We start from the raw sequence: 23,804 nt of genomic DNA, 5'->3' as shown, positions 1-23,804 counted from the left end.
AACAAATAAAATTCCAGGACCAGATGACTTCACAGGTGAATTCTAGCAAACATTTAAAATTAATAGCTATTCTTCTGAAACTACTCCAAAAAGTAAAGAGGAAGGAAATGTTCCAAATTCATTCTGGGGCCAGCACTACCCTAATAACAATACCAGAAAAAGTCACTACAAAAAAAGAAAACTACAGGCCAATATCTCTGATGAACATACATATAAAAATCCTCAACAAAATATTAGCAAGACAAATCCAACAATACATTTAAAAAATCACTCATTACAATCAAGTGGAATTTATTTCTGGGTTACAAGGGTGGTTTAATATTCCAAATCCACCAACATAGTATATTACATTGAAAATAGAAAGGATAAAAAAAAAAGAAAAGAAAGAAAATAGAAAGGATAAATACTATATCATCGTTTAAATAAATGCAAAAAAATGTATTTGACAAAGTACAACAGTCATTCATAATAAAACCCCCAACACAGAAGGTTTACAGGGAACATGCCTCAACATAATAATGAAAAATTAAACATTAACAGCTAACATCATACTCAATGATGAAAAATTGAGAGCTTTTCCCCCAAATTCAGAAACAAGACCAGGATGTCCACTCTTACTACTTTTATTCAACATAGTCCTGGAGGTCCTAGCCACAGCAATAAGCAAAGGAAAAGGGATAAAAGGCATTAAAATTGATAAGGAATAAGTAAAACTTTATTTGCAGATGACATGATACCATAGAGAGAAAACCCTAAAGACTATCAAAATATATCAAAATACTACTAGAATAGATAAATGAATTCAGTAGAGTTGCAGGATACAAAATCAAAGTACAGAAATCTGTTTCATTTCTAAACACTAATAATAAAGTAGCAGAAGGAGAAATTAAGAAAACAATCCCATTTACAATTATACCTAAATAATAAAATATATAGAAATATAAACTTAACTAAAGAGGTGAAAGACCTGTACTCCGAAAACTATAAAGCAGTGATGAAAAAATTAAAATAATAGAGACAAATGGAACAATACTCCATGCTCATGAATTGGGAGAATCGATAATGTTAATATTACTATCCAAAGTAATCTATAGATTTAATGCAACACCAGCATTTTTTTCACAATAATCCTAAAATTTGTATAGAACCACAAAAGACTCTGAATAGCCATAGCAATCTTGAAAAAGAAAAGGAAAGCTGGAGGCATCACAATCCCAGTTTTTAAACTCTACTACAAAGCCGTAGTAATTAAAACAGCATAGTACTGGCACAAATATACACACATAGATCAACAAAACAGAATAGAGAGCACAGAAATAAGCCTACAACTGTAGGGTCAATTAATCTTTCACAAGCAGGAAAGAATATGCAATGCAAAAAAGACAGTCTCTTCAACATTGGTGCTAAGAAAACTGGACAGCCATATGCAAAAAATGAGACTGGACCACTATCTTACACCATATACAAAAATAGACTCAAAATGGATTAAAGACCTAAATACGATGAGACCTGAATACATAAAACTTCTAGAAGAAAACACAGGCACTAGTCTCTTTGACATCAACTATAGAAACATTTTTCTATATAGGTCTCCTCTGGCAAAAGAAACAAAAGCAAAATTAAACTAGTGGGACTATAACAAAATAAAAAGCTTCTGCACAGCAAAAGGAACAATCAACAAAACAAAAAGACAACCCATCAAGTGGGAGGAGATATTTGCAAATGGTATATCCAATAAGGGGTTAATATCCAAAATGTATAAAGAACTTAACACAACACCAAAAAAACTCAAATAATCCAATTTAAAAACGGGCACTAGACATGAACACACATCTCTCCAAAGAAGACATACAGATGGACAACAGTTGCATGAAAAGATGCTCAACATCACTCACCATCAGAAAATGCAAATCAAAACCACAATGAGATACCAGCTCAGACCAGTCAGAATGGCTAAAATAAAAAACACAAGAAACAACGAGTGTTGGCAAGTAGGTAGAAAAAAAGAACCCCATGCACTGTTGGTAAGAATGCAAACTTGTACAGCCACTGTACAAGTGGCTACAAGTGGCTGGAAAACAGTATGGAGGTTCCTCAAAAAATTAAGAATGGAATAACCATATGATCCAGTTTCACTACTAGGTATTTATCCAAAGAATACAAAAACACTAATTTGAAAAGATATATATGCCCCTATATTTGTTGCAGCATTATTTGTAGTAGCCAAGATATGGAAGGAACCCAAGTGCCCATTGATAGATGAATGGATAAAGATGATGTGATACATATACACAAGAGAACATTACTCAGCCATAAAAAAGAATGAAGTCTTGTAATTTGCAATAACATGAATGGATGTAGAAGGTATAAGGCAAAGTAAAATAAGTCAGAGAAAGACAAATACTATATGATTTCATTAATATATGGAATTAAAGAAACAAAACAAAGAAAAAGAGACAAACAAAAAGCAGACCCTTAAATACAGAGAACAAACCACTGATTTTCAGAGAGGAGGTGGATGGGAGGGTAGGTGAAACAGGAAGGGTTGATTAAGAGTATACTTACCATGATGAGCAATGAGAATCACTATATTGTATACTTGAAGCTAATATAACACTGCATGTTAATTATACTGGAATTAAATAAATAAAAAGAGAATAAAAACAAGAATTCAAAAAGATGTATATACCTTATGTTTACTGCAGGACTATTTATAGTAGTCAAGATATGGAAGCAATGTAAGTGTCCATTGATAAATGAATAGGTAAAGAAAATGTGCTGTACACTCACACACACACATCCTAGAATATAGGATGAAATCTTGTCATTTGTGACAACATGCATAGACTGTGAGGGCATTATGCTAAGTGAAATAAATCAGACTGACAAAGACAGAGACCATATGATTTCACTCATATGAGGAATCTAAAAAACAAGTGAATAAACAAACAAAAGGCAGAACTGGACCTGTAAATACAAAGAACAGACTGATGGTTGCCAGAGGGAAGAGGGTTTAAGGGACAAGCAAACTGCTTGAAGGAGAGTAGAAGATAGAGGCTTTCATTTTTATGGAATAAGTCATGAAAATAAAAGGTATAGGAAGGGAATATGGCCAATGATATTGTAATAGTGTTGTATGGTGACAGATAGTAGTTATACTTGTGGTGAGCATAGCATCATTTATAGAGATGTTGAATTACTATGTTGTACACCCAAAACTAATGTAACATTGTGTGTCAACTACACTTAAAATTAAAATATTTTTTTTTAATTTATTTATGATAGCCACAGAGAGAGAGAGAGAGAGAGGCAGAGACACAGGCAGAGGGAGAAGCAGGCTCCATGCACCGGGAGCCTGACGTGGGATTCGATCCCGGGTCTCCAGGATCGCGCCCTGGGCCAAAGGCAGGCGCCAAACCGCTGCGCCACCCAGGGATCCCCAAAATTAAAATATTTTTTAAAAAGAGATTGTCCTTAACCATTTTGGGAAAAATTATTCTCTTCATCTGAATCATCTAGATATTACTCAGATAAGAATTATCTTCTACATCATTTTTTATTTGAACTTTTAAAACTCTTACCATAAGCAATGACAAATGTTAGACAAAACACAACATTCTGATCTACATATTTGCTTTTACTATAAAAACTTTAAATTCAATGTCAGTAGTAATATTGCATACTTATATTCATTCTATAATGGGGTTGATATATTTAATTGCTATTTATTAAAATAAAAATTTCATATGATATTGTGAAAAATATTGCTTACATTTTCTACTTCTGAATTACCACTTGTATTTGCTTGGATTTTTTCTGGAACTACAATTTGTAGAAAAGAACTTTGAGAACCTGAAGAAAGAAAAAAGGCAATAAGTATGTCTTATATGTGACTAAGTATTTGTTCAAGTTCTTTTGTAGAACTCACTTATGTACATATGAGTCATCACTATGTACTCCTACAAAAATCTTGAAAACACTTACTTTAAAAACAGACAAGATAGTTATGAAAGCCCAAAAAAAGGACTGCACATGGGGACAGGGGCATAGTATTAAACTTACACAGAATTTGCTGCTCCTGAGGAAAACAGAACAGATCAAAAAATAATCAAAGATATATTTCAAGAAAATTTTCCTGAAATAAAAGATTTGAAACCATGGACTAGAAAGTACACTGAATTCAGGAATAACTGATAATAATTAAAACAGACATATTCTACTAAAGTTATTGGGTATTTAAGATAAAGAATCCTACAGGCTTATGAGAAAAAAGAAAGAAAAAGAAAATCATACTGGGCATTAGGCAGTAAAGCAGGCAAGCTTGAGAATTTTTACATTATCCAACATCAAAAAACTGAAGAACAATGTCTTTATTTTTATAAGTTTTTATTTAAGTTCAAGTTAGTTACCATACATGTTAACATTAGCCTCAGGTGTACAAAAGAGGGATTCAATACTTCCAATCAACACCCAGTGCTCATCGCAGCAAGTACAGACTCCTTAATCCCCATCACCTATTTAACACATGCCCCCTCCCCTCCACCTACCTCCCTTCTGGTAACCATCCTCAGAAAGGATCTGTTTCTTGGGTTTGCCTCTCTTTTCCCCCACTTGGCTCATCTGCTTTGTTTTTTAAATTCCACATGAGTGAAATCATACGTTATTCATCTTTCTCTGACAGATTTATTTCAGTCAGCATACTACTTACTCTCTAGCTCCATCCATGTTATTGTTAATGACAAGATTTTGTTCTCTTTTTTATGGATGAGTAACATTTCCTTGTTACTTCTTCTTCTCAGATGTTGGGTTAAGGTTAGGGCTTATAGCCAATGTTATGTTTAGGATTAAGGTTGGGGCCAGGATGAGGGTATGTACCTGGTATCCTATTTAGAGAACTCTCAAGAAGGTTCAATTTAAGGTTAGGTTTATGGGTTGGGGGTTAATGTTAGAGTGAAGGTTAGGATTAGGGTTAGATTTTAGAGTAAGTTTAGGGGCTAATAAGGCTAGGGTTAGGATTTAGAGTTAGGGTTAGGGGTTAATAGTTAAGATTGGCATTAGAGGTTAGGGTTAGAGGGCTAGGGGGTTACTGGGTTTATATTAAAGAAGATGTCACTTGAATGATGGTTTATACACAGTGTAGTTTCAGTGTGAAACACAAGGCTCTTCCCTTATGCTTCTACATATACATTTACAAACATATATATATTAATGAAAGAAAATATTACTTGAACAATGTATTATACACAGTGTAGTTTCAATGAGATAAGCACAGGGCTCTTTCCATGCTCCTAACAAATGTTTACAAACACTAGTATCTTAATGAAAGAAGGTGTTACATGAAACACATTATATACTCCATGCATTTCATTCAAGTAAGAATAGGTCTATCCCCACATGCTTTTACACATACATTTACAAACACATATACACCAATGAAAAAGATACTACTTGAATGATGGTTTACATATAGTGTAGTCCCAATGAGAAGCATATAGCTATTTCCATATGCATCTATGCATATGTATAGAAACTTTAATAGAAAGCTGATACTTGAAAGATTAATTATATGCAGAGTGGTTTCAGAGTTTTAAGTATATGGATATTCCCATATGCTTCTACACATTCCTATAGAAAAGAAAATGGGGGCTCTGAAACTTCATACCCAGCAAAATTTTCATTCAAATACAGAGGCAAAAGAGATGTATTCACAAGCAAAATCTTAAGGAAACTAGCTCAACGTGCCTGTCACCAAAGCCAGAGAAACTTCTCCAAATGAAGATACCAATAGAGTTAAAGTAAAAGGTTAGTAGTAGGTATTAAATAAATATATAATAAGGCTAAAACAACCATGAGAATTATATTTATTTAGTAGAGAGCAAATGATATAGACATAACAACATATATAATAATGTCAGGCAGTATAAAGAGGAATACCATATGTGCATACTGATTTCCTTAAATTTATTGCAGTGTGGTCCAAAAAGAATTGTGATTAAAGCTGAAAATCAAGTGCTAGAAATACAAACATATTATTCAATTGCATAACAGTATAGAAGAACTAAGATTTAAAATAACCAGTCATATCATCAAGGGGCGAACAGGATGTGGGAAGAAGTAGTAAGATACTACATTTTCTAACTATTCACAATGAGGAATCACTATTATTGCCTAAATAACAAATTTATTATGTAAAACCCTATAGATATTCCAAATTGAGAAGAAAGAATTTACACAAATGCATCCAGAAAATAAACCAAATCAGATTTTTTCAGTGACTTTACCAAAACAAAAGTATGAAATCAGAGGAGTATTACATAATTATGAAGCTCTAAGATCAAAAATCTCAGTCTAAGCAACAAGTCTAAGTAGGACGAAATAGCCAACTAAAAGAAAAATTTTCATCTGCTTTCAGCTCAGGTTGTGATCCTGGGGCCCCAGGATCAAGTCCCACATCTGGCTTCCCGCAGGAACCTGCTTCTCTCTCTGCATATGTCTCTATGTCTCTCATGAATAAATAAATAAAATCTTTTAAAAAAGAAAAATCTTCATATTGGATCTACAAAATCAAAATCCAATTACTCAGACCTTGTATGGAATATTAAATACTTGCTCTAACCTAATTTTTAAGGACTTAAAATATAACTGTGGTTCACTTCAGGAAAAGATGCATGCTTACAAGACGGCTGGTGGTACCTCAAATTTAGGGTCAAATCTGAGTTTCCCATGGGTCTGTGAATTCTTCCTATCATAATATGCCCAATTATGGAACAGCATGTGGAAACAGATATAATCAATATCTTGTGGAATCCCCACTTGGTCTCCCTGACCCAAAGAATGAGGATTATTACAGTAAGAAGGGTCAAATGGAAATCTCTGAATATCATATGCACCATCACCAAAACATTAAACCAAGTCTTTCTAAACCAGAAGTAGTCCAATCCTAAAAAGAACTGAAATATACAAGAGTAGGGATTCCTATTTTCCTATTTTGTTTAAGTTGTGCAGATGATAAGCAATAATGCAATGAGTTGTCTTAAGTTTACTCAGGCGATGACTGCAATGTTCCAAATATAGTCTGAAGCGAAGGAAAGCAACACAAGCACTGGCACCTGCGTGCAATTCCTGATAGAAAAAGGTGTTTTCTCTATCCCAATAAGCAGAGAATTCTAGGAGCAAGTTTGCATTCTCTCTTGACAATGAGAGTAATGTATGTAACTTCACCGTCCATACTGCCTCAGGTATTTATCATTTTTAGTTCTAACATCTCATTATCTGTGGTAAGCGGAATAATAATTGCTTTCCAAGATGTCCATACCCTAATCCCAGAACCTGTGAATATGTTAGGTTACACAGTAAAGTATATTTAGGGTTGCCAATAAGCTGACTTTAAAATAGGGAATTTATCCTGGATTATCCATGTGGTCTTAATTTAATCACAAGGGTCCTTAAAAGAAGATGAATAGGGCAGAAGAAAGAACTAGAAAGATGGTAGTCCAAACACAACTCAGCCCAATGCTCCTAACTTTGAATTTGAGAGGAAGGGGGCCCAGCCAAAGAATGCGAACAGCCATTAGAATCTGAAAAAGGAAAGGTAAAAGATGATCTACTACAGCCTATGGAAGGAACACAGTACGGCCAAGGCCCCGATTTTAGCTCAACTGAGACCCACTTTACAAACTGTAAGATAATAAATTTGTATTAAGCCACTAAATTTGTGGTAATCTGTTATAATAACAATAACACTAATACGTCATCTAAGAGAAAATTATTCTGGAATTCTGGAATGAAACTGGACCACTACCTCACATCACATACAAATATAAATTCAAAATGGATTAAAAACTTGAATATATAACCTGAAACCATTAAACTCCTACAAGAAAAAATAGGCAGTAAGTTCTCTGATATCAATCTTGGCAATTTTTGGATTAGTCTTTTCAGAGAAGGGCATATAAACTAAAAATAAATAATGGGATTACATAAAACTAAAAAACCTGTGCAGCAAAGGAAACCATCAACAAAATGAAAAGGCAACCTACTGAATGGGAGTAGATGTTTGCAAATCATATATCTGATAAGGGGTTAATATCCAAAATATATAAAGAACTTACACAACTTAATATCTAAAGAAAACCCAAATGAACAACTCAATCAAGAAATGGGCAGAGGACTTAAATACACATTACTCCAAAGAAAACATACAGATGGCCACTGGCCCAAGAAAAGATGTTTAACGCCTTTAATCATCAGGGAAATGCAACTCAAAACTACAATGAGATATCACTTTATATCTATCAGACCAGTTATCAAAAAAGACAAAAAATACTCAGTGCTGGCAAGGATGTGGAGAAGAGAAAACCCTCATATACTGTTGGTGGGAATGTAAATTAGTGTAGCCACTACAGAAAACAGTATGCAGGTTCTCAAAAAATGAAAAGTAGAGCTATCATGTGATGCAGTAATTCCACTGCTGGATATTTAGCCAAAGAAAACAAAAACACCAATTCAAAAAGATATATGCACCCTTATGTTTACTGCAGCATAATTTATAATAGCTAAGATATGGAAGCAACCAAAGTATCCATCAATAAATGAATGGATAAAGAAAATCTGAGGTATATATATACAAATGTACACGATGGAACATTACTCAGCAATAAAAAAGAATGAAATCTTGCCACTTGTGACAACATAGATGGACCTAAAGGGTAGTATGCTAAGTGAAATGTCAGATGAAGAAAGACAAATATCATACGATTTCACTTATATGCAGAATATATATGCAAAACAATTGAAAACAGGGACTCAAATGAGTACATGTACATATATGTTCAAGGCAGCATTATTCATAATATCCCAAAAGAAGATGCGACCCAAATATCCATCTACAGATGGATGGATAAACAAAATGAAATATATATTTATTCATTTATATTCCACACAAAAGAATATTACTTGGCCTTAAGGAGAAAATTCTGACATGTACTCAACACAGATGAACATTGAGGGAGTTATGCTAAGTGAAATAAACCAGTCGCAAGAAGGAAACTACTCCACAATTCCAGTTATACAAGGCACCTAGTATGGTCAAATCCACAGAGACGTAAAGTAGAATGACAGTTTCCATGAGCTGCAGGGAGAAGGGAATGAGGAGTTAGTGCTTAATGGGTACTGAGTTTCAGCTTGGGAAGATGAAAAAAGTTCTGGAGATGGATAGTGATGATGGCTACACAAGTGAATGTACTGTATGCCATTAAACTGTACACTCAAAAATGGTTAAAATGAGTACCAAGCTGAAATCATAGAGCTGAAAAATATAATAAATTAACTGAAAATTTCAGTAGAGAGGTTCAACAGCAGACTAGACGAAGATTAAAGGAGTTCATCACCACGAGGAGATCTGCCTTATAAGAAATGTTAAAGAGAGCTCTTCATGCTGAAACAAAAGGACACTAATTAATAAGACGAAAACATCTGAAAGTATAAAACTCACTGGTAAAGCTAGAAAAAAATCTACAAAAATAAAGAAGCTGAATATAGATATTTTCCTCAATTAGTTTCTATTTAAAGAGCAATAAACTATAAAAATCAGTGAAAAAAAGTTAAAACGGTAAGCTTTAGGTTACGTGTATTTTATCACAATTTGTAAGCTGTTGTATAAAGGGTATAGCACTTCCATTTTGCAAGATAAAAAGGCTCTGGAGATAGATTACACAATAATGTGTATATACTTAATGCTACTGACCTGTAAGTATGCTTAAAAATGGTTAAGACAGCAAGATTGAAAGACACAAAGTTAATATATAAAAGTCAGTCACTTTCCTGCAAGGCAGCAATGAATGAACAAGTAGAGTTTGAAATTTAAAACACAATGTCATTTATATGAGCATCCAGAAATAAATGAAATACTTAGTCTATGTTCAGGGAGAGTACAACTCAATACTGTCAAAATGTCAGCTCTTCTCAACTTGGCTTTATAGATTCAATACAATTGAATTAGTTAATCAGAATCCCATTAACTCATTTATTCTAAAGTTTATATGAAGACGCAGATTAGCAAATTCAATACTGAAGGAAAAGAATAAATTGAAGACTGCCACTGACTAAATGACTTCCTATAAAGCTACAGTAATCAAGAAAGTGTGGTATCGGTGAAAGAACAAACAGATCAATCAAACAGAATAAAGAGCCCCCCCCAAATCTACATAAATATAGTCAACTGATTTTTGATAAAAGAGCAAAGGCAATACAATGGAGCAGATGGTCCTTTCAACAAATGGCATTAGGATAATTCCCACATGCCAAAAAAAAAAAAAAAGAATCTGACACAGACTTTACACATTTCACAAAAATCAACTCAAAATGGATCATAGACCTAATACAAATTATGATTAGGTATGGTGACAATTTTTTAGATAAAACATAATGCATGAAAAAACAAAATTATAAACTTCTGTGCTGCAAAACACAATGTCAAGAATAAGAAGACAAGTCACAAGCCTCAGACTAGCAGAAAATACCTTCTAAAGGTATATCTGATCACCCAAAATGTACAAAGAACTCTAAAAGTCAAGTAAGATACCAAGCCATGAAAAGACATGTAGGAACCTTAAATGTATATTTCTGAGTGTAAGAAGCCAATCTGAATAGGCTACATAATGAATGATTCCACCTACACAGAATTCTGGGAAAGGCAAAACTAAAGAGACAGAAAAAAGTCAGAGTTGTTGGGAGTTAGGCCAGAGGGAGGGATGAATAGGGTGAGCAAGAGGATTTTTAGGGCACTGACATTACTCTATACACTATAATAGTGGATACATGTCATGATACATTTGTCAAATCCAAAGAATGTACAGAGGCAGAAGGAATCCTAAGGTAAACTATGGACTCTGGGTGATAATCATGTGTCACTGTGGGATCACTGATTTTAACAAATGTACCAAATGTAACAAATGTGTGGGTTGTCAAAGGCAGAGGCTGTGCATGTGTGGGGATGGGGTGTATGGGAAATCTCTATACCTTCCTCTTCATTTTGCTATGAACCTAAAACACTCTAAGAAATATAGCTTATTTATTTTTTAAAAAATAATTAAGATGATAAATTTTATTTTATGTGTATTTTACTACAATTTAAAATTTAAAAACAAAGGCACTTTATTAAAAACAACTCATGAGTAAAATATTCAAAGTTCAAGATTCCAGGAATTCTTAATACAGCACATTTTGAAAAGGTCATTGATATGTCTTAGACTCCATATTGCAACTAACTTTTACCCCTTGTCAAGTATTGATGCAGTATTCAAAGAATACTGGTAATTATCTGAAAAGGCTATTAAAATACTCCTCCCCTGGGGCGCCTGGATGGCTTACTCAGTTAAGCACCTGTCTTTGGCTCAGGTCATGATCCTGGGAATCCCAGGATCCAGCTTCACATCAAGCTCTCTGCTCAACAGGGAGCTGCTTCTCCCTCTCCCTCTGGCTGCCCCTCTGCCTACTTGTGTGCTCTCATTCTGTGAAATAAATAAAATCTTACAAAAAAACAAACAAACAACGACAAAAAAAAAAACCTCCTCCCTTTTCCAACTATATAAGCTGGATTTTCTTCATATACTTCAAAGAAAACATAGCAACAGATCCAATGCAGAAATAGATATGAGAATCTAGCTGCCATCTATTAAGCTGGACTTTAAAGAGATTTACAAAAATCTAAAATTGTGCCAGTGTTCTACACTTTTTGTTTCAGAAAATAGTTTTTATTTTTTAAATGTGTTGACTTATGTTAACAGGTAACAGATCTGTTACTGTCATTTTTAAATGAATAAAAATTCTTAAATTTCTATGTTAATTTCCAATATGACAAATAATAACAGAAACAAAACACAAGCAAAAGCTCTTTGAGAATTTCTGTAATTGGAAATGTGTAAAGAAAAATTTCCAAAAAGCCTGCAAACCACTGCATTAAAATAGTGTTATGGCGAAGATCTGTGTCCCTACAAAATTTCACGCTGAAGTCCTAACCCCAGTGTGACGGTACTTAGAAGTGGTACCTTTGAGAGGTCATTAGGACTAGGGATGGCGGTGAAGGTGGCTCTCTCAGGATGGGATTAGCACCACTCTAAGAAGAAACACCAGAGAGCTTGCTTTCTCCACACACAAAGAAGAGGCCACTGGAGTGGCCTCAGCAAGACAGCAATGGTCTCTTAGCCAGGAAGAAACCCCTGACCCCATCAGACCCCTACCCTGACGGCATCCTGGGCTCAGACGTGCTGTCTGCAGAACTGCCAGAAAATACATTTCTGCTGTTTAAGCCACCCAGTTGAAGGTATTTTGTTACAGCAGCTCAAGGTCACTAATACAGCATGTAACATAGCAAAAAGACTGTTAACAACCCAAAAGCCTATTAATAGAAAGAACTGGCTAAATTAAATTGTGGTGCCTCCAAACAGATGGAGAAAGAACACACTCCACGTGCTACCACTGTCACAGGATGGTCAGATTCAGAACAGTGTACCTAAAATGTCGCTTTGCCTCTAAACCACCCCTAGAATATTTTTAAATTCTGAGGCTTCTTTGTACTGTTCTCTGTATCTGGCCATCATGTATCTCTGTCACTGGCAGCACCGCAGACACTTTTTGTTTTGTTTTGTTTTGTTTGTTCCCCCCCCCCCCCCCCACTGCAGGACAAAGGATTCCCGTAGGAATGCCAGATAAGTCACGTTGGAACGAATGGTGAGGAGAGTGTGGCTTTTGTCTTCTTTTCGTTCAGATGCTGGGTGGAGGTCAAGAAGATTCTGGAGTGCTTCCAGAGAGCGAGAAACGTCGAGACACTTTTGTGAAGTGCATGGAAAACCCACAAGGAAGGCTACCCACTCCTCAGATTCAGAGAAGGAGGTCTGTCCTTGAGCTCACGGCAATCACCTTCCCTCTAGGGACTCACCCATCCCCACGCCCCCTCCCCCTCCAGGGCCGGGCTTCCAGGCCCCAGGGGAGACTGTAGCGGAGCTGGGGCCGCCCTGTGACTGAAGCAGGTGCTCCTTCAAAGAAGGAAAAGGAAACCCTTCCTCTGCCCCTACCAGTGTTAACAAGGTCTCCGCGGCCTTACCGGCTCCCAATGCCAGCAAGTCGCCGAGCCCAGCAAGTAGTAGCATGAGGCGGAGCATGGTGTGGCTTCTTGGGCTCCGAGAATGGACTGAGGCGGCGGCGGTTGGGAGCGCTCGAGGCGCTCAGTGGCCGCAGCCCAGCCGCACGCGCTTGCGGGGCGGTGATCTCGCGATGCCACGGCGCCCAGGCTCGCGCCGAGGGCGGGGGCAGCGTGGCTAGCGAACGACGCCCGCAGGGTGCGCTCACCTGGCCGCCACCCGCAAGCGCGCGCGGGCCGACAATCTCGCGAGGCCGTGGCGCACAGGGGCACGCCGGGGAGGCAGCGCCGCTGACGCGAGTGGCTGACGGGATGCTCCCGCCTGATCCCTAGCTTGCTTGAGTCCCGCGTGGCCTACCCAAGAGCCGGCAGCTCCCGGGCGGGGGCGGGGTATCGAGGCGGCCCTGAGGGCCCCCCCCCAATGTTTCGCTAGCTTCGTGGTGATGGACCTAAAAGAACTGACGCGTTTATTGTAGGCTGTTTTGTAGCAAATGCTTCCAGATGTTTTGAAGGACGAACGTGCAGAGTTTATGAATTTAAAACTGTATGCACGCACTCCTATTTACTGAAGCTGGGTTTCCAAAATTAAAAAATTAGCCAGATGTGCGAAAAAGATTCCAAGAAAAGGAAAAGTGAGTCGATCTTGCTGTCTTCCAAGAGTCCGCTGGCATTTCTGCTCATACCCACTGCTCAGGTGCACTGTGTGATCCGGATGGTTCTTCACAAGCCCTTGGCTGGAATTCAGGTACCATTCTCTCGTTCAGAAACTTATCAGCACAGTGAATATTCACTTATTCGTATAATGAATGAGATGGAGAAGATTGTTACCCAGAGTCCCAGTATGTATGTTCCAGTGGAAAAATTTAAATCTCGAGCCCAGGCTGCTACCTATCTTCTCCTGCCCCAATTACTTCGGCCCCTGAGGCGCCTGGTCTTTACTGAAAAAAACATTGCCTGAGTCCCTGGGACGAAAGGGCTTCCAGCTCAGCCTCACCTCTAGTCTCCACCTGTACTCACTATCTTTTAATTCTTTTGAAATCCCAAAGATGAAATTAATCATAGTAATTAACAGAGACACACCAACTAAAAGGCTGGTTGGGAACACAGAAAAGCTCACAGGGAATCACCACATCTAAACTAACAATTGAGATGCGGTTTTACCCATGCATAGGATTTCAACAGGACCATAAGCCTATAAAGGATTCGCATGAGCAAAAACAAGGCAAAAATCTACACGCAGCTTGTATCCCAACAGAACAGCCAGTTCTAGACTAACACTGCTTCTAGGGAGTAGTTGAGCCAAAAGCTGGTTTCATCTTGCTTCAGAATTAGAAAAACAATCAGAGTTAAGTACCTTTAATTAGTGTTAAGTATTTTGAATGAAATCCTGGTTTATTTATTGTTTCTCTTCAACCTTTTCTGTTTAAATCTTTAAGAGAGCAGACTTTATATTATTCTTGTGTATATCGTTCTCTCCATAACAGTAGACATCCCATCCAGAACTTATATAACACAGTGCCTAGTGATACCTGTAAGACGGTAGAGTTTCAGTAAACATCTATGGAATTTAATAAAATCTGATTTGTGCTTAGAAAACCTGGACTGGGATCCCTGGGTGGCGCAGCGGTTTGGCGCCTGCCTTTGGCCCAGGGCGCGATCCTGGAGACCCGGGATCGAATCCCACGTCGGGCTCCATGCATGGAGCCTGCTTCTCCCTCTGCCTATGTCTCTGCCTCTCTCTCTCTCTCTCTGTGACTATCATAAATAAATAAAAATTAAAAAAAAAAAAAAAGAAAGAAAACCTGGACTGTGCTTAACTATATGGTTAGAGACCCAGGCATCTGCTTGAGAGAAATGGAAAATGCAATATCCTGAACAAGGTAATTTGTGAACATATAGTCAAACAGTGATATCAAAGTTACAGATAATTTACTTATTAAAATGTCTTTAGCAGATGGCAAAGAAGCCCTTTAATATTTGAAAATTTTGAAGTGACATCTATGGCCAAGACATGTTACAATTTTTAACAGCTATCCAGAATAAACCAAGGACAAACCTAAATGAAAATCTTATAAAACATGTGAAAAAAATATATAAAAGTAAAAGTTCAGACTGATCAAAGTCTTTCAGAAACACTTTCTAAATATTCAAAAATCCAAGGATTTATCTAATTCTGAGAAAAATTTTAAGTTATATAGTTAAATATTACCAACATTTCAGTGATATGAATTACAGTTGCAAAAATTGAGACTATATATATGAGAAAAAGAAACAAATATTTTAGTCTTATATGAATTCATTTGGAGATTTAAACTGAAATGAAGAATCTTCATTTGGGATTGTTTATACCTTTTTTTAAATAAACAAACATTAAAGATTGTGTTTAATTCAATAATGAGGAAAGTGGTGAGGTATTATAGCCAGTTCAAAGGAGAATCCAAAAATCAGGAATATCGAAATAAATGTGCTATTGGAGGCAAAACAGGGAGGGATGTCAGCTGAACCTTTGCTTGCAGAATTTTCATGTCTATGGATAAGAATTACTTTGCACTGCTATCAGTTATCTACAGTGATAAAACTGTTTTACTGTTGTAGAATAGTTCCTATAGAATCCTATAGACAGGAAAGGTGAGTTCTCTTCTAAACTCCAGACAATGCATACACTGAAGTACAAATTTTCCCCTATTTTTCTATATCGTCCTTTATATGGATTGCTTGGCCCTCCACCCACATCCTATATATTATCTTTAATATATACTAGATTGTCAATGTATTCTTCAAAGAACTGAAAGACCTGTCTTCTTCAAAAATAATCTGTTTTCCTTTAATAACAAAAACAATACTGTGCACAATTTAGCAGAAGCCTGAAAATTAGTGAGATAATATCTGCAAAAGTTTAACTAGTAGTTTTATCTAAAATTAGTATGATGTTTAAATTAATAAGGTTATAAATAGCTGGATATTTAGGAAGTTACTGGGCAACACAAAACAGAATTTCAAGTCTTTTATTTATTGCAAATGTTATATTTGTATATGTATATATACACAAACCAAGATTTTTTGAAAAACTAATGAAATTCAATTAATAAACCTATTATTAAATTCTATTATGAAAGGTTACGAAAATTTTTTGAGTGTTTAAAATTTTACCATCCATATCATTTTTTCCAAAGTAAAAATTCATTTTTTACACAGCTGGAACAGTAACTCCTACACACCTCACTAGCTTTTTTGCATTTATCTAAGAAAAACTTTTTCTAACTTCTTTTCTCCAGGCTAATTTCTTTGAAAACATTAGTGTCAATGGAGACATGATCCAGCACACTTCAGTAAATGTAAACATTCTAAATTATATTAATAGCAAGCTTTGAAGTTTCAGATTTTAAACTTAAAGTGCTCATGAAATTCTCAAGTGGTTTTATGATATCTCAATTTGATTGAAGATATTATAAAAGCTCCTGCTTTATTACAGCCATGTATCAACAGCATATCTGATTAGTTCTATTAAATACTCCGTACCTTAAAGTTTAATTTATTTAAAATAATGCTATTGTAAAAGAATGCCATGCTTTAACATGATTCATAATAGAAATTCTATTATTAAATTAATTTTTCTAATATTCATTATCCATAGATAGATCCATAGACTCTATTATCCCTAGAATCCATAGAATCATTTATCCATAGAATGATCATAAAAATGGAAGACAAAAATGTGTGTGAATACACACATACACTTTTAGTATACTTTGTACATTCAAAATAAGATCATGATATCTAAATTGTGGGTTTTGCGCATTCTTCTGAAGACAATATTCCTTTATTTGTGTAGTGAATGAGATAGACAAGATTCTAGCATATGATGATTAATAAGTCCGTGCAAGATGAAAAATATTAGATATTACTGACAGCTAATTAGTTTTTAAGGTATTAGATTATCACATGTTCAACCAGAAACTACATTAATGGCAACTAAGGTCAAATTTCAGAATTACATTTAAGTACTTAATGACAAAACTTAAGAATCATTACAATACCATGTTTAAAATAACATAATCCATGTTCGGTGCATTAACTTCACAGAATGACTGAATAAGACTTATTCAGTAATGGAAATGGAAATGTTATTCTAATTTCCCTGGCTTTATTGCATGTCTTATATTTCTCAATTCCCACTACTCAATTTCTGTTTTTTTTTTTTGTGTGTTAGTAAAGTTTGTTTTATGGTATTTTGTTTTCATTCATAGTTGCAGCAGGAAGAAAGGATTTTCAAGAAAATATCAAGAAAAAAAGATTAGCTCAGTTCCCTGAAGATGTCTGCAAAAGTAAAGGTAAAAAAAAAAAAATTCAAGTGAGGGAACTATATAAAGGAGGTGCAGGTGCAGGACGAGCAGGAATTAAATTTCCCTGAGATGATACTTTCGGTTGTGGTGGAGGTGGCCTGTGAGGGGAAAAAAGACAGTTAATCATGTGTTTCGACTGAATAAAATAATACTACATCATTACAAGCCCAACAACAGCATCCTTAACACTGCTGACAATTCTTGTTTTTTGTTTTGTTTTGTTTTTGTTTTTGTTTTTTTGCTGACAATTCTTAAGAGTACACTGTATTCGGAGATTATTATTCATCTTATATGCATGGTTAAAGGATGCAATTAAGACTCTAAAATGGATTTACTACATAAAGTAATGCTATTCTATAATCAAAAATATTGTATGACAGTTCTGATTTATACATTTGTAAAAGGAATAGCAAATGAAATTAAAAAGATAAATTGTACAAGACAAGTGAGGTCACTAGCTCCCTGTTTACATAAATAAAGCTGAAATTCGAACTCAATTCAAAATACAAACATCCACTCTGAGAATTAAACCTGGTATAACTTCTATACCTATCCTTAACCTCTATATTCTTCCTTACCCTCTGCATCCAATTCTAGTATTCCTCTACTCCAGTAGCATACCAGAATATTACCTGGTGAATATCTGTCTCATAATTTATCCCTCTCTTGATGAGCAGCTGGATTTCAGTGCACTCTGATTACATATTAAAGATTATACCAAGAGGACACTCCTCAGTGTTGTGATACAATTGTAATTTGAAGGACTTTAGGGGTGGGAGGGGTAAGATGCATTTTATATATTGCAAAATAGCATAGCCAGTGATCCTACTTGCTGATTTTAAGCCCAGCCATTGAGAACTGAAATATTTCAGTGCTTGTGTCTTTCAGTTTTAGAACCGCCACAGTTTTTCAGTTTCAGTTCAGAAATTGTGAACTGTATTTCAGTTCAGTTTTAGAACTGCCACATGATTCTCTTATTAGAATTTATAGTTCCGTGCTGAAATTCTCAAACTTAACTACTAATTCCGTGACATAATCATTACAGTCATTTTAAAGTCTGTGTCTGATAATGGTACTCACTGATTACCATCTGAGTATGTTTCTATGGTATATGGCTTTTCTTGTTTTAGTCACATATTCTTTTCTTATAGGTCTGCTCTTTTGACAGGGGAACCAAACATAAAAAATTGTAGAAATAAATTGAGGATCTAGTTTACCCTTACACTGGGTCCCAACACAAAGCCTGGGATGATCGCCAGGGTACCTTTTCCTTGCCTGGGTTCCAGTTTCTGTTCCCTCAGCCCTGTGAATCTGTTACAAGCTCTCCTCAGCTTCCTGTCCTCTCAGTTCTCACATTCAGAATTGGCAGACATGTCCAGGACAGAAAAGTGTCTCCCGAAAGCTGGGATTACCTCTGGACTGCCTTCTTTTCCTGGGCCCCACACTTCCTCCTCACTTCCTTGGTAGTTCTCTCATGCTTTCAAACACATTTTTTCTTACATTGTCTAGCTTTTCTAGCTATTCCTAATAGGACTAACCCATCTGGTTTGCCAATGCTGGGTATTTTAAAGGCCCTTACTTTTGAATCTTAGGTACATTCAAAGGCTGCAGCACCATTTGCTTATCTTGCTCAGGCTTCTTTAAAATTGCATGTTGACACCGCACTAATATGACAAAACTAACAAAGAGTTCTTAAAAGCTTTTCTAAAAATTGTGTTCTATCTAAACTACCGGCAATAAATACCTTGTGCTAAATTAAATACAAGAGTAAATCTTAAGACATTAACCCTGGGTTTTATTCTGGTTAAATAATCTAAGTGAATTCACTTCAGACCTTGAGGGGAACTGCTGAGGCTGCTTGGCTGCATAAGTTGGTACTGGAAATCTGTTTGCATAGATAGGCTACAAAGGAAAAAACAGTTATTACCACAATGCGCTCATAAGTATGTGTTCTATACAGTTTATTTTCTATATGAAAGTAATCAATATATTTAAAATCAATGAATAGATGACTTACAATGCTGACATTTAAAAATATTTTGCTTATTCAACAACTTTGCCACTGAATGTGGGATACATTTTTTTAAAAGATTTATTTATTTACTTGAGAGAGAGAGAGAGAGAGAGAGATGTGCAGGGTGTGAGGTGCAGAGGGAGAGGGAGAGGGAGAGCGAGAATCCCATGCAGATTCCATGCTGAACACAGAGCCTGGCATGGGGCTCAATCCCAGGACCCTGAGGTCATGATCTGAGCTGAAACCATGAGCTGAAACCAAGAGCCAGACACTCAACTGACTGAGCTACCCAGGCACCTCTATCAACGTATTTTAAATAAAAATCTTCCAAAAATGTATCGCCAAACTTGTTTGGTACCTAACTGGCATTGTAAATACTGCTAAATTATAACCCTTCATTTTGGGATTCATGATAGTCCTTCCTTGACAAGATAGATGGAATGAAGTTTTACAATACAGCAAGAGTCTATAACAAATAAGAGTATACAGATAAGCCTCAAATAAGAAAGTAAAAGTAAGAATACCACATACCACATTATATTAGGAACAGTTAGGGAAGGTCAGATGGAATTACTAAATCACCAATGATGTGATCTTGACAAAATGTTGTCCACTACTGCTCATAAGTATGTGTTTAGTAGAAACATAAGTAGAAAACTACTGCTGTTTTCTAAAGTTCTATGAGTAGCAGAATATGCAGTGTGGTGGCTTGGTCGGTTAAGGATCAGACTCTTGATTTCAGCTCAGGTCATGATTTTAGGGTGGTGAAATTGTTAGATTAAGCTCTAGGCATGGAGCCTGCTTAAGATTCTTTCTCTGCCCCTCCCCCTGCTTGCACACTCTCTTTCTCTCTCTCAGGAAAAAAAGAATATGCACAGCGTTGGGAGAATAGCTTAACATTCTCTGGGTCCTGCTGTGGAACAGGTAGTCTATTTTTTTGCCCCAAAGAATGATTTGCTTATACTTTGTAAATGGAGAAGGTACTCAAGAAAGTGTCTCATTCCCTTTCCACCAACCGATCAAAGCAGTACTTTATTTAAAAGGATAGTTAAACTCCACTTCTTGGAATTTATTTGACATATACTTTTACACATATGCAAAGACCTGTTGAAGGATCCTTGATGATGCATTTTTCTGTAGTAACAAGATTTGAAATAATCAGTTTTCAAATCTATGATAAATCCATAAGATGGACTGGTATATAGTTATTAAAAAGCATGAAATACATGCTTATTACAAACTGAACTAAAATGTTCCAAGTAAAGGGTACATAAAATGCTAGTTAAAATATTAATAGGCATTTTTTAATGCCTGAATGAGTTACTAGGGAGTAAGAAACATCTTAAAGACCAAAAACAATAAGACAGTATGAAAGAGTACTGAGTATGTAGCAGCATTCTTCCTATGAATGAATATCTTCCATCCTTGGTGGTCTACATTATGTGTTTTCAGGTAATTCATAGACATAGAAGACAAAGCCTGGAGCCTGAGTTGGATGGATTGCCCAAAATAAGACCTAATGTAAAGCTTACGCCCCTCAAGAGCAATATTCTCACTGGATTAACTTAATAACAAAACACCTGTCCCAAAGAACAGTAGAGAAACTGCCTAAATAGACCTTGGTACTGATAGAAGAAAATCATCTCCATGGAGAATTTCTAACCATATATCCATCTTCACAAAGCTTTGGGGGCAGAGTTCATAACACTTGTGTGACCCAAAAAAACACCAACAAAAATCTTAATTTAAAGGCATAGAAGACTGACTGCCCATGCCCCTAGGCATGTGGCCAAGGGAAATACACACTCTCTGTAGGAACTCACTATAATTCAGGACTGAAATAACTCTCCTATGTAAAATTCAAAAGAATACCAGTTTACAATCAGTATTACAAAACACACTAATGAGCCACTGCAAGAATCAGAAATAACAAACCACAGAACCAAGACTGCACACATTAAAATGATCAAATAAAGCACAAAAAAGTAGGTATTTTTAACTGTTTAAAGAAATGAACACGTTTAAAAATATAATGAAGCTACAAGAAACTATCACAAATAACCAATAGATTTGAATCTAATTTATCTAACAATGTGTGTGACGACTAGCAGAGGAGAAAATGAAATGGGGCAAGGGGGAAACTAAATCAATCCAAAAAAATAGAAGCTTTGTGGTGTGGTGAGAAAACAGAAGGAACAGGAAAACAATGAGATCATAAAAATAATATGGTAGAAAAACTATATTAATAATTGTATTCAACATAAAGTCTCCAGTTAAAAGACAAATATTTTTTAAAAATTTGTAAGATAAGATATTCTCTTTATAAGAGACAAAGACAAGAGTTGCATGTAAAAAGACATAAGGTGAATATTGAACAAAAAGAAAGGCTGACATTGCTGTATTAATATTTTAAAAATGGATTTAAGAGAGATGGTCTTTCCCAATCTCATACATAAGGACTCTAACTACTGACAGCTGAAAGCCTTTTAAAAATAGCTATCAAGAACTGCTTTAGGGACTTCTCACCATCAACATGAAAGATGTTACTGGAGGAATATGGGGAAGTATTTAAATATGCTAAGGAAACTGGAAGTTTTTCCCCCAAAATCAGGAATACAAGGATGCTTGCCTTTACCACCACTATGCAACACAGTACTAGAAAATCTAGCCAAAACAACTGGAGAAGAAAATAAAATAAAAGACATTCAAGTTGGAAAGAAGAAAACTACCTCCATTCACCAATAATATCCTAAAAAAAAAAAACCATAACCCTGAAGCGTCCACAAGAAAGCTAGTAGAGCTAATAAATGAATTCAGAGGAGATGCAGGATGTAACATGAACATGCAAAAAATCAGTTTTGTTTGTGTACATCAGCAATGAAAAATCCACAAAGGAAATTAAGAAAGCAGTTCCATTTACAATAACATCCAAAAGAGTAAAACACCAAGCAATAAACTTAACCAAGAAGGTCAAAGACTGGGCAGCCCGGGTGGCTAGGGGTTTAGCGCCACCTTCAGCCCAGGGTGTGTTCCTGGAGACCAGGGATCGAGTTCCACGTAGAGCTCCCTGCATGAAGCTTGTTTCTCCCTCTGCCTGTGTCTCTGCCTCTCTATCTCTCTCTCACTCACGTGCTCTCTCTCTCTGATAAATAAATAAAATATTTTTTTAAAAAAAGGTCAAAGACTTGTATGCTGAAAATTACAAAACACTGCTGAAAAAAATTAAAGTAGACCTAAATAAGTGGAAAGACAACTAGTGTTTATGGATTCAAAGACATAATACTGTCAGGATATGTCAACATAACCGAAAGTGATCCATAGATTCAACAAAAACCCTATAAAAATTCCAACAGCCTTTTTTGCAGAAATGGAAAAGTAGATTGTCAAATCATATGGAATCAAAAGGGCCTTAAATAACAAAACAATCTTGAAAAAGAAAAAAAAAAGTTGGTGGACTCAAACTTTGCAATGTCAAAATTCATTACAACTCCACAATAATCAAAATAGTGTAGAACTGCCAGAAATATGGAAATAGAGCCCAAATGAACAGAATTGAAAGAATAGAAATAAACCTATACATTTATAGGCAACTGATTTTCCACAAGGTTCTAAGTCCATTCAATGAATAAAGAATAGTCTGTTCAAGAAATAGAGCCAGGACAAGTGGATTTCTACATGCAAAAGAAAGAAGTCAGGGATCCCTGCGTGGCTCAGCGGTTTAGCGCCTGCCTTCAGCCCAGGCCATCATTCTGGAGTCCCAGGAAGGAGTCCCACATCAGGCTCCCTGCATGGAGCCTGCTTCTCCCTCTGCCTGTGTCTCTGCCCCTCTCTCTGTGTGTGTCTCTCTCATGAATAAATAAATAAAATCTTAAAAAAAAAAAAAAAGTTAAACCCCTGTTTCATACTATATGCAAAAATTACTCAAAATGGATCAAAGACCTAAATATAAGAACTAAAACTTTTAAAACAAACAAGTAAATCTTCACATCTTTGGATTTGACAATGAATTGTCAGATATGATATCAAAAGCTCAAACAACAAAAAAAGATAAATTGGGCTTCATAAAAATTAAAAACTTTTGTGCACCAAAAGACATTATCAACAAAATGAAAGACAACCTACAAAATGGAAGAAAATATCTACAAATCATATTTTTGATCAAGTGTTAATATCCAGGACCTACAATTCAACAACAAAAAGACAAGCAACCCAATTTTAAAAATAGGCAAAGGACTTGAATACACCTTTCTCCAGACAAGATATACAAATGGCCAATAAGCACATGAAAAGATACTTAACATCATTAATC

At 35.8% G+C, this 23,804-nt stretch overlaps 2 protein-coding genes across 2 annotated transcripts in view; both read right to left on the bottom strand.

Moving 5' to 3' along the window:
• The window catches only part of ADAM32 (ADAM metallopeptidase domain 32), a 190,698-nt gene extending 176,002 nt beyond the window's left edge, over positions 1-14,696 (bottom strand). The window contains exons 1-3 of the mRNA XM_041751039.1: positions 14,668-14,696; positions 14,493-14,545; positions 3,773-3,852 (exon numbers count right to left, since the gene is read on the bottom strand). Of these exons, the coding sequence (XP_041606973.1) occupies positions 3,773-3,852; positions 14,493-14,545; positions 14,668-14,696 (162 nt within the window). The remainder of the gene's footprint in view (positions 1-3,772; positions 3,853-14,492; positions 14,546-14,667) is intronic.
• A 1,436-nt stretch (positions 14,697-16,132) lies between these two features.
• ADAM9 (ADAM metallopeptidase domain 9) overlaps positions 16,133-23,804 on the bottom strand; it is a 128,979-nt gene continuing 121,307 nt past the window's right edge. Inside the window, exons 21-22 of the mRNA XM_041752908.1 lie at positions 19,316-19,383; positions 16,133-17,579 (exon numbers count right to left, since the gene is read on the bottom strand). Of these exons, the coding sequence (XP_041608842.1) occupies positions 17,486-17,579; positions 19,316-19,383 (162 nt within the window). The 3' untranslated portion in view covers positions 16,133-17,485. The remainder of the gene's footprint in view (positions 17,580-19,315; positions 19,384-23,804) is intronic.

The sequence above is a fragment of the Vulpes lagopus genome, chromosome 4 (assembly GCF_018345385.1).
Source record: "Vulpes lagopus strain Blue_001 chromosome 4, ASM1834538v1, whole genome shotgun sequence".
Lineage (NCBI taxonomy): Eukaryota > Metazoa > Chordata > Mammalia > Carnivora > Canidae > Vulpes > Vulpes lagopus.
This window is presented reverse-complemented; position numbering and strand designations above follow the sequence as displayed.